Below are 12,024 nucleotides of genomic sequence, written 5' to 3'. Positions count from 1 at the left end.
GGGTGCAGGGGGAAGGGACTTGGACTTTCCTTTGGGTGGGGAAAACCTGGAAGCTTTCAGATTCGGGTTTTCCCAGATGTGCCAATATGACATCTCTAATAAACTTTGAGGAACTTCTAGCCTCGGAGTCTTCTTTCGTTCGGTGTGTTACTTGGAACCCTGACAATAATAATATTTACAACCTCGACTTTTTTACTTTTGCACAATAGTATGCAAGTAGTCCTCGACTTACGACCACAATTGAGCCTCAATATTTCTGGGGTTAAGTGAGACATTTGTTAAGTGAGTTTTGCCCCATTTTACGACCCTGAAGTCGGTTCAGTTGTAAAGTGAATCCGGCTTCCCCATTGACGTTGTTTATCAGAAGGTCGCAAAAAGGGGATCCCATGACCCCAGGTCACTGCAACCGTCGTAAATATGAATCGGTTGCCAAGCATCTGAATTTTGATCACGTGATCATGGGGATGCTACAAAGGTTGTAACTCTGAAAAATGGACGTAAATCATTTTTTCTCAGAAAAAAATGAGAATAAAGATAATTAGGAAATTGGGGCTGCTCGAATACCACTTTAGATTGAACTGAAAAGTGATTCAGTTAACAACTGTGGAAAAGAAAGGTCGGGAAATGGTGGCAAAATTCAATGTTTCCATTAGCAACAGAAATGTTGGGCTCAGTTGTAGTTATAAGTTGAGGACTACCTGTAGTCTGGCCTCTGCTGTTTTCTTCCATGAGTGACTGTAAAGTAGACCACCTCTTTATTCCCCTTTCTCTTTAGCCAGGGGATTCCACCACAACAGGGTTGCCAAGTGTTCAAAATGTGGTCATGTGACTGCAAGGAGGGTACCACAAGGTTCTGTCTTAGGCCCAATGTCGTGGTTCCGAGTAATGCCAATTCGAGATTCTGAGACCTCCAAAACCCTGTTTATTGGGTACATCATATCGGCACGGTCAAATGTAAAACCAACACTGAATAATTCCCGCTTTTTTGGTATAATTAAAGAATAGATACTGTCCACACACACGTAAGCCAACCAAGCGGGTGATGAACTTCTCAGCACTCCCTCCTGCTGTTGCTAGGGCACATCGATCTGACCTTGGTTCTCAGGAGCCTTATCTTTGTTATGTCTGGCACGTTGGAGGAAAGCATCCTACATTCCATAAGTCCTCCTTCCCCCCCCCCAAACCCTCCCCATGTATGGCAACTCAGAAACGAAGCAAGAAAAATATGAATAGAATAGAATAACAGAGTTGGAAGGGACCTTGGAGGTCTTCTAGTCCAACCCCCTGCCCAGGCAGGAAACCCTACACCACTTCAGACAAATGGTTATCCAACATCTTCTTGAAAACTTCCAACGTTGGGGCATTCACAACCTCTGCAGGCAAGTTGTTCCACTTATTAATTGTTCTAATTGTCAAGAAATTTCTCCTTAGTTCTAAATTGCTTCTCTCCTTGATTAGTTTCCACCAGTTGCTTCTTGTCCTGCCTTCGGGTGTTTTGGAGAATAGCTAGACTCCCTCTTCTTTGTGGCAGCCCCTGAGATATTGGAACACTGCTATCATGTCTCCCCTGGTCCTTCTCTTCATCAAACTAGACATACCCAGTTCCTGCAACCGTTCTTCATATGTTTTAGCCTCCAGTCCCCTAATACTCTTCGCTGCTCTTCTCTGCACTCTTTCTAAAGTCTCAGCATCTTTTTTACATCGTGGCGACCAAAACTGAATGCAGTATTCCAAGTGTGGCCTTACCAAGCCAGTATAAAGTGGTATTAACACTTCACCTGATCTTGATTCTATCCCTCTGTTGATGCAGCCCAGAACTGTGTTGGCTTTTTTGGCAGCTGCAGCACACGGCTGGCTCATATCTAAATGGTTGTCCACTAGGACTCCAAGATCCCTTTCACAGTTATTACTGTTGAGCAAGGTACCACATATACAGTACCTGTGCATTTTGTTTTTCTTGCCTAAATGTAGAACCTTCCTTTTTTCACCGTTGAATTTCATTTTTTTTTTAATTTTTATTTTTGGCTTTAATTTATATGCCGCCCTTCTCCGGAGACTCAGGGAGGCTTACAATGCATTAAGCAATAGCCTTCATACTTTTTGTATATTTATACAAAGTCAGCTTATTGCCCCCACAATCTGGGTCCTCATTTTACCTACCTTCAAAAGGATGGAAGGCTGAGTCAACCTTGAGCCTGGTGAGATTTGAACTTCCAATAATTGCAGGCAGCTGATGTTAATAGATGTTAATAACAGTGCTTTAGTCCACTGTACTACAGGCTCTGTTGTTAGATAGCGCCCAATGTTCAAGTCTGTCAAGATCCTTCTGTATCTTGAGCCTATCCTCTGGAGTGTTGGCTATTCCTGCCAGCTTGGTGACATCTGCAATGACTTCAGCGTCATCTGCAATGAAATATGGCTTCAGCTAGAGTCGTTTTCAGAGTTGACGCCCATTACTCTTCAATAACTTCTTCATAAACGACTTAGACGAGGGAATAGACGGGGAACTTACCAAATTTGCAGATGGTACTAAGCTGGCAGGAATAGCCCACACCCTAGATCAGTGGTGGCGAATCTTTTACTCACCAAGTGCCGAACAGATACTCGCTTCAGGTGTTTCGCACGCACGCGTGCTACCCACACTAACACACGGCTTCTCCCCGTGTGCTGCACACACAACCGCACCATCTACACCTGCACACAGGTTTCACGGCCCCCTGCGCTGCGTGCGCAACCACACCATCTGCACATGCGTGTGGCTTTCACGTGGCTCCCTCCGTGTGCTCTGCGCGCAATTGCACCATCTGCGCATGCATGTGGTTTTCACACATGGCAATGCACACGTGTGAACGCCATTTACGCATGTGCGTGCTGTGTGCAAGTACTCTCATGTGCATGCGCAAATTCATGCGCAGGAGAGCTCTGAAGACCAACTGGGTCTCCTGAATTGCACACATGCGCACCGGAGGCCTGGACACCAGCTGGGGCGTGCGCACATGCGCAGCTGCAGGTGAAGTGGGCGACAGCTCGCGTGCCTGGAAAGATGGCTCTGTGTGCCACCTTGGGCACGCGTGCCATAGGCTCGCCATCACGGCCCTAGATGACAGACTCAAGATCCAGATGGATCTTGACACAGACTCGAACAGTGGGCCCTAACTAACAAAATGAAATTCAATGTAGAGAAAAGTAAAGTCTTACAGTTAGGCAAGAAAAACCAAAAGTACAAATATAGATTAGGAGAAACCAGGCTGAATATTATTATTATTTATTATTTATTGAATTTATATCCCGCCCTTCTCCCCGAAGGGACTCAGGGCGGTGAACAGCCGATAATTAAAATAACATACAATATAAACGTTAAGATAACTAAAAATAAATTAAATTAATCGGCCTCCCAATTTAAAACCCCAAGCTATACAATTAAAAAAACTAACCCATAAAACCTATTCAGGCCAGTAACTGAATAGCAGTAACTGTGAGAGAGATCTTGGAGTCTTAGTGGATAACCAGCTAAATATGAGGCAGCAGTGTGTGGCGGCAGCCAAAAAAGCCAATACAATCCTAAAATTGCATTAACAGAGGGATACAATCAAGATCAAGTAAGGTACTAATAGCACTCTATAAAGCCTTAGTAAGACTACACCTAGAGTACTGCATCCAGTTTTGGTCACCACACTATAAAAAAGATGTTGAGACTCTAGAAAAAGTGCAGAGAAGAGCAACCAGGATGATGAGGGGACTGGAGACTAAAACATACGAAGAATGGTTGCAGGAACTGGGCATGGCTAGTCTAGTGAAGAGAAGGACCAGGGGAGACAGGATAGCAGTCTTCCAATATTTGAGGGGCTGCCACAGAGAGGAAGGGGGTCAAGCTATTTTCCAAAGCACCCGAAGGCCAGACAAGGAATAATGAATGGAAACTGATCAAGGAGAGATTCAACCTGGAAATAAGGAGAAATTTTCTGACAGCGAGAACAATCAACCAGTGGAACAGAAGTTGCCTTCAGAAGTTGTGGGAGCTTTATATCACCCTTCAAGGAGAGACTGGATTCTTAAGTGTCGATTTATCAAGCCCGATCATATAGTTTTGTAACAGAGCACGGGTAATTCAGATAATCTTCTATAATTTGAATACAAGCAGTCCTCGGCCTACGACCACAATCGAGCCCAAAGTTTCTGTCACTAAACGAATGGTTGTAAATCAAGAGCTACCTCTTATGTTCCTATATGTCGTGCTGCTGATTTGCAAGTTCCCCATTGCCAGAACTGAAGGTAAGTATTATTACTCTTGTCTTGTGGCTCAGAACAGTGAGATGCCCTTTGAAGAGCTGCTGGCCCTGTACGGCTATGAGGCTTCTGACGCCATCTCTGAGCAGGAGAGTGAGAGCAACGATGCTACGCCCAACCTTCCAGACATGACCCTGGATAAGGTAAGGGATGATCCACACTTGTCCGGTGGGGCGCCCAGGTTGAGACGGATGTGGTAGAATTTGATTCTCCTGGATTTTAATTTGTTATGTCATTTCTATCCCGTTTTATTATTTTTACAAATAACTCAAGATGGCAAACATACCTACCAGACTGTCCTCCTCCTATTTCCCCCACAACAACAACCCTGTGAAGCAAGTTGGATTGAGAGAGAGTGTGACTGACCCACTGTCACCCAGCTGGCTTTCCTGGCTAAGGTGGGACTAGAACTCACTGTCTCCTGGTAATTGGCCTAACGTCACCTAGCTGGCTTTCCTGGCTAAGGTGGGACTAGAACTCACTGTCTCCTGGTGATTGGCCCAAAGTCTCCCAGCCAGCTTTCATGGTTAAGGTGGGACTAGAACTCACTGTCTCCTGGTGATTGGCCCAAAGTCCCCCAGCTGGCTTTCCTGGCTAAGGTGGGACTAGAACTCACTGACTCCTGGTGATTGGCCTAAAGTCACCCGACTGGCTTTCCTGGCTAAGGTGGGACTAGAACTCACTGTCTCCTGGTGATTGGCCCAAAGTCACCCAGTTGGCTTTCCTGGCTAAGGTAGGACTAGAACTCACCATCTCCTGGTGATTGGCCTAAAGTCACCTAGCTGGCTATCCTGGCTAAGGTGGGACTAGAACTCACTGTCTCCTGGTGATTGGCCCAAAGTCACCCAGCTGGCTTTCCTGGCTAAGGTGGGACTAGAACTCACTGTCTCCTGGTGATTGGCCCAAAGTCACCCAGCTGGCTTTCCTGGCTAAGGTGGGACTAGAACTCACCATCTCCTGGTGATTGGCCTAACGTCACCTAGCTGACTTTCGTGGCTACGGTGGGACTAGAACTCACCGCCTCCTGGTGGTTGGCCTAAAGTCACCTAGCTGGCTATCCTGGCTACAGTGGGACTAGAACTCACTGTCTCCTGGTGATTGGCCCAAAGTCACCCAGCCAGCTTTCATGGCTAAGGTAGTACTAGAACTCATATTGCACAAAGTCACCTAGCTGGCATTCCTGGTTAAGGCAGGACTGGAACTCACTGTCTCCTGGTGATTGGGCCAAAGTCACCCAGTTGACTTTCATGGCTAGGATGCGACTAGAACTTCCAGTCTCCCGCTTCTAGCCTCGTGCCTTAATCACTACACCAGACTGACTCTCTCTTCCTTAAATAGTCGTCCTAAACTTATCTCAACACAGTTGCTGTGTTCACATGGCATGCAGTGCCCAAAGTAGTAAACCGTTAGTGTGGCTTAACATCATAGCTGCTTCTCGCAATACACCGAGCTGCCGATTACTTTAAAGCCATTTGAGCTTAGGCTAGCATGTTGGTCCAACCCACCAGCACCTCACTGAATGTTATGAACTTCCAGGGCCATCTGTCTGCCTTTGACATTCTTGAGTCTATCGCTTCTTTGTTAAAGCGAAAGACAAGCAGAATTTTTTTTCCAGTTATTTCATAAAGAGGAAATCTTTCTCGTGGATTGCTAACTGATACTTGCTCCCCGGAGATGCCAAGAAGAAAACTGGGATTTGCTGCACTCAGAAGCCGGTCCTCCAGCAGTAAAGAGGTGTCTCTGCTTTTTGTAGGCGAGGCTTACGTGTTCCTTAATAGTTTTGAATAACTTGCAGACTTGAGCACAAAAAAGCCTGCACTTTATTATTATTATTATTTAAGATTTAATCTTCAATTCGATTCACAGTCTGGGACTGGTAAAAACTTAACAGTTCAAGTCCTAACCAAGAACCGAAGAGCAGTTAAGGTAACGTCTGGCTATATAGGCAGTTCCATGTAAGGTGGGTTTTTTTTTTGCAAAGTCAGGATATTCAGGTATGATAAATTCAAAATTTTCATGTATCTAGGCTGCCCTTTGGGTATTGCTCCAAGGGCTCCTATTACTATTGTAAAACCATTGATTTCTTCCTCCGCAATCGCTCAACTTCAATTATTATTATTATTATTGTTGTTGTTGTTATTGATCATCGCACATTCTGTTCAGACTGGGTTGGGCATTTTTGTCTACCTATTGAATCCTTACCATGGACCTGGGATAGGCAGATCTGGGTGTTTGACAGTGTTACAGATATCATCGCAGGATGGAAGCTCTTCCAAGTAAAACCGCTTTCTGCAATTGACTAATGGCAAATTTGTCAATGCCAATGGTGTTCAAGGGGTGCTCCAGTTGTTTTGGGATTGCACCCAAGGCGCCTATTACTATTGGCATTACCCTTGCTTGCCTTTGCCACAATTGTTCTATTCCTATTTGTAGGTCTTTGTATTTCTCTTCTACTCTGCTGTCTCTTACGTCCACTATCCAAGCTTTTTTGTCTTTCTTATCGACAATTGTTAAGTCTGGGGTGTTATGTGGCAGGTCTGTTTGAATTCTAAAGTCCCAGAACAATTCTAACTTCTTCATTTTCTATGACTTTCTCTATTTTATGGCCCCACCAGTTCTTGCTTGCAGGCAAACGATATTTCTTGCAGATCTTCCAATGCACCATTGTTGCTACTTTGTCATGCCGCTGCTTGTAGTCGGTCTGTGCGATCTTCTTACAGCAGCTTACCAGGTGGTCCACAGCTTCTTTGCATAGGCAGCACTTGCTGTCTGTTGCTGTCTTCTCCATTCTGGCTTTGTATTCCTGTCTCCTTAAGGCTCGGTCTTTACTAAATTTCTCCGGCAAGATCCTCAACAGGAACAGTTCCAGTTTAAGATCAATGTGTTGCTGTGTCATTTTTATTTTCACGTGTAAAGAAAAATACATATTTGATTATACATGTAATAACGGCAGCAAGAATGGTATTTGCACAAAATTGGAAAGCAAAAAAAAATTCCTACAAAGGGAGAGCTAATTAAGAAAATATTAGAATGTGCAGAAATGAGTAGATTAACATTAGCAATTAGAGGGAAGGAAGAATCGGAATATTACAACATATGGGGGGCAATTTTATCAATGGATAGAGACTGAATATAGACAATAGAATATATGCAATGTAAAAATAAGAAATATGGGAAAAAATATGTTGTAATACATTAAATTTAAATGTAAGAGGAAAGATAAATATGTACTGACTAAGAAAATGATGATAAATGTTGAATATGATGACACAAAAAAGTTTGTACCAAGATGTTTCAATGATTGATTAATGATGAATTGTTTGTTTAAAAATATTTAAAAAAAAAAAAAAAAGGCTTGGTCTTCTGCAGCCAAATTACTCCCTCAAGTCTCTTTCTTCAACTTCCCTGCTCTTAGCCATTGCCAGGTCTTGTTATTATCTGCTTTTCTTGCTGTTTTTTTTTTTAAATGTCTCCATTCTTGCCTCCATTCTGTTCTTCATTTGGTTTTTCTTGTAGGCCGTTTTGGTCTCTCCAGTAGTCAGTAAGTATTAGTATTAGTATGGTTCATCACACAGTCAGCCAGATGTTCATATTGGACTTGGCATTTTTTATTCACCTATCAAGTCCTTCCCAAGGACCTGAGATAGGCAGATGTGGATATTTGATGGTCTTAAAGGACTCTTCGCAGGATGTCAGCTGTTCGAGTCAAGCTGCCTTTTGCAGTTGACTGATGGAGATTTTATCAATGCCAATGGTATTCAAATACTGCTTCAGATGTTTTGGGATTGCACCCAAGATGCCTATCGCTATTGGTCCTACCTTTGCTTTCTTTTTCCACAGTTGCCCTGCTTCTATTTGCAGGTCTTCGTATTTTGTTATCTTCTCCAGGTGTTCTCTACTTTTCTGCTGTCCCCAGGCACTGCCACGTCCACTTTTCAAACTTTCTTATTGACAGTTGATAAGTCTGGGGTATTGTTGTGGCAGGTGTCTCTCAGTCTGAATTCTAAAGTACTTTAGCGTCTTCATTTTCTATTTCTCTGTTTTATGGTCCCACCACTTCTTGCTTGCAGGCAAATGGTATTTCTTGCAGATCTTTCAATGCACCAATTGTTGCTACTTTGCACTGCCATTGTCTGTAGTCTGTTACAGTATTATCATTTATGGTTATGTGCTAGATTTAGATTTATTATTACGTGCTAAATCTTTCGCAGCTGATAAAATACAGTGACTGCTACGTTTTTTGTCTAATGCATATGTATATTTATCTTTAGGGGATGACTGCAGTATTATTATTTATCCCTTTTGTTATTTTTTACCTCTCTCTTTTATTGGTTGTACATTTTAGTATTAGTGTTATATTCTGTTATTTTGCAAGTATGCCGAGTGCTTCTGTACCAGAGACAAAATTCCTTCTATGTCTAACCACACTTGGCCAAGTAAACAAAGTATAAATATATAAGTATTTAGATCAGTGTTTTGCAACCTTGGCAATTTTAAGATGCGTGCAGTTTTATACCCGGAACTCCACAGTCAACCGTGCTGGCTGGGGAATTCTAGGAGTTGAAGTCCACACTTGTCTCTGGAGATTCTCAATCATCCAGGTCATAGTTGTCTCAAAAGTGCTTTTTCAAAAGACAATTGGACTGTGATTTGTTTCCCTCTTAAGGAAGAAAATAAAATAAAGATGTTTCTCATCCAAGAAGCTTCATCGGTTCTCATGTCCACATGTCTTAAAGTTGCCAAGATTGAAAAACACAGATTTAGGGACTGGCTGACTCCAGAATAATTCTGGGCGGCTTACACCTAGAAGCAAAAAATATTACAAAGAAAAAAACCTACATCATCATAAACAAACAACTGAGGTCCACCACCAGCCTACTCCAAGGATTGGGAGAACACCCAAATTTTTAAAGACCTTAGTAAGGTAAAAGTAAAGGTTCCCCTCGCACATATGTGCTAGTCATTCCCGACTCTAGGGGGCGGTGTTCATCTCCGTTTCAAAGCCGAATAGCCAGCGTTGTCTGAAGACGTCTCCGTGGTCATGTGGCCGGCATGACTAAATGCCAAAGGCGCACGGAACTCTGTTACCTTCCCACCAAAAGTGGTCTCTATTTTTCCACTTGCATTTTTTGCAACTGCTAGGTTGGCAAAAGCTGGACAAGTAACAGGAGCTCACCCTGTTACGCGGCACTAGGGATTCGAACTGCTGAACTGCCAACCTTTTGATTGACAAGCTCAGCGTCTTAGCCACTGAGCAACCACATCTCTTAAAGACCTTAAGGTGGATGCTATAAAGATTTCTGAGGAAATACTCCGGAATGCAGGTGCCACCAATAGCAATAGCTCTTAGGCTTTATATATCGCTACACGGTGCTTTACAGCCCTCTCTTAGCAGTTTACAGAGTCAGCATCTTGCCTCCCCAACAACCTGGCTCCTCATTTTACCGACTTTGGAAGGATGGAAGGCTGAGTCAACCTTCAGCCAGTCAGGATCGAACTCCTGGCAGTGAGCAGAGTTAGCCTGCAATACTGCATTCTCACCACTGCGTCACCATGGCTCCTGCCATCACTTAGAAGGCTGACTTTCCGATGGCCTGGTTTAATTAAGGAGACCCAACGTGCACCAGTTCTGCCTGATTTGATTAACCTTGTTAGGTCTGCAGAATTACAAGTAGTCCTCAATTTATGACCGCAGTTGAGCCCAAAGTTTAAGTTTATATAAATTTAATAAAACAAAACAAACAAACAAGTTGTTAAGTGAGAAATTTGTTAAGTGAATCTTGCCCCAATTTACAACTTATCTTGCCACATTTGTTAAGGGAATCACTGCAGTTGTTAAATTAGTAACAGGGTTGTTAAGCGAATCTGGGTTCCTCCATGGACTTTGCTTGTCAGAAGGGGATCCCACGTGACCTCAGGACCCTGCGACCGTCATAAATCTGAATCAATTGTCAAGCATCCAAACGTAAATCATACATGCTGCAACGGTCATAAGTGAAAAGTGGTCAGAAGTCACTTTTTTCAGTGCCGTCGTAACTTCAAACGGCCACTAAGCGAACTGTTGTAAGTTGAGGACTACCTGTATTTGGTCAAATCCCCCATCACCAAATGAACGGTTTCCTTATACACAGGCCATTCAAAGAGATAAATTCCTCAAAGCTGAACTTTCTGTCACGTGTTTCCGGGTGCAGGGAACTATAGCTGCAGTTTTTCCCCGAACGGCATCACTCTGCTAAACAAATAATTCCCTCAAAACTGTCAAACTAGTGACTAAGTCTGCACTACTATTAATCTTCTCATCGTTCCCACCACCCATCTCCTCCCACTTATGACTGTACGACTGTAACCTTGTTGCTGGTCTCCTTACGATTTATATTGACCATTTCCTAGTATGGTTTGATTGCTTATTTGTACCCTATGACTATCATTAAGTGTTGTACCTTATGATTCTTGACGAATATATCTTTTCTTTTATGTACACTGAGAGCATATGCACCAAAGACAAATTCCTGGTGTGTCCAATCACACTTGGCCAATAAAGTATTCCTATTCTATTCTATTCTAAAACAAATCCCATGTTAAAAAGTATTCGGTGTCATCCTTCTCCTTGATTTTAAGTCTCGTCAACCCCAATCTTTGACTCTACATAATCTTGGCTTTTTTTAAAAAAAATAAATCTCTTTTTCTGATTGTTGAATGAAGGAGCAGATAGCAAAGGATCTACTTTCTGGAGAAGAAGAGGAGGAGACGCAATCTTCGGCAGATGACCTGACGCCTTCGGTCACTTCTCACGATGCATCAGACCTCTTCCCCAATCAGACCGGCTGTAAGTTTGATTAAGAGCATCTCTTACACTTGCAGAGGTGGGCAAAAGGAAAGATGGAGTCGTTCGGCTCTTTGTGGTACGTCAGGCCTGCAGATTGGCGGCTGCAACACCACGAAAAAAGAGATTGTCCCCAGCACGCTTCTTCACACAGGTCGTCCTCGATTTACAACCATCCGTTTAGCGACTGTTCGAAGTTAGAGCAGGCCCTGCAAAGAAGTGATTGACAACCAGTCGTCAACATTTACATTCATTGCAGCATCCCCATGGTCATGTGATCAAAATTTGGGCGCTGGCAACCAGCGTGTAATTTATGACGGTTGTCCCAAAAAGTGCTTTTTCAGGAGGCTACTTGTTTTTCTTTTGAAGATGTTTCGCTTCTCATCCAAGAAGCTTCCACAACAGGATAGTGGGGAATGGAAGGATTTATATTCCTTGCAGACAGCTGATCATTTGCATCCTTTTTAGAGAGCCGCTGAGGCCACTTAGAGGTTTATCTGTGTCCTCAGGGTCACCTGAGTAGTGCAAATGGGTGTGGAGCCTTCTTGGCTGCAGGATATTTTCTGCCCTATGTCCCTTCACTGTTGAAGACAGGCGGAGGCTGTGTTGTGACCTAGGCTTCCTGAGTCTTTAAAACACACGAATAGTCCCCAAACCTCTTTTATTGCAACAGCTGTGAATTATGTTCATTCACAGCTGGGTCCCAATTAGTTGCAAAAAGTCCTTTGGGATAATCACCAACCTTTATCTCCCTTGACACTCTGCCAAAGACTACTTGGCAAAGCCACACAGAGTCCAGAATCAAACAGAGATGCCGACTGGGAACAGAATTAACAACGTTGCTTTCCTGCAAAGGGCCCACATGCCTTTGCTCCTCTTTTAAGCCTTATGGGAGGGGCCAATCATCTCCAGGT

At 43.4% G+C, this 12,024-nt stretch overlaps 1 protein-coding gene across 1 annotated transcript in view; it reads left to right on the top strand.

Moving 5' to 3' along the window:
- Nucleotides 1-12,024, top strand: part of MIER2 (MIER family member 2) — a 65,530-nt gene that overhangs the window by 22,237 nt on the left and 31,269 nt on the right. Inside the window, exons 4-5 of the mRNA XM_060688559.2 lie at nt 4,305-4,430; nt 10,990-11,113. Coding sequence (XP_060544542.2) covers nt 4,305-4,430; nt 10,990-11,113 — 250 coding nt within the window. The remainder of the gene's footprint in view (nt 1-4,304; nt 4,431-10,989; nt 11,114-12,024) is intronic.

This window comes from Pantherophis guttatus, chromosome 1 (genome assembly GCF_059756535.1).
Source record: "Pantherophis guttatus breed Tessera chromosome 1, ASM5975653v1, whole genome shotgun sequence".
Lineage (NCBI taxonomy): Eukaryota > Metazoa > Chordata > Lepidosauria > Squamata > Colubridae > Pantherophis > Pantherophis guttatus.
Note: the sequence above shows the minus strand (reverse complement) of the source record. Positions and strands in the feature narration are given on the sequence as shown.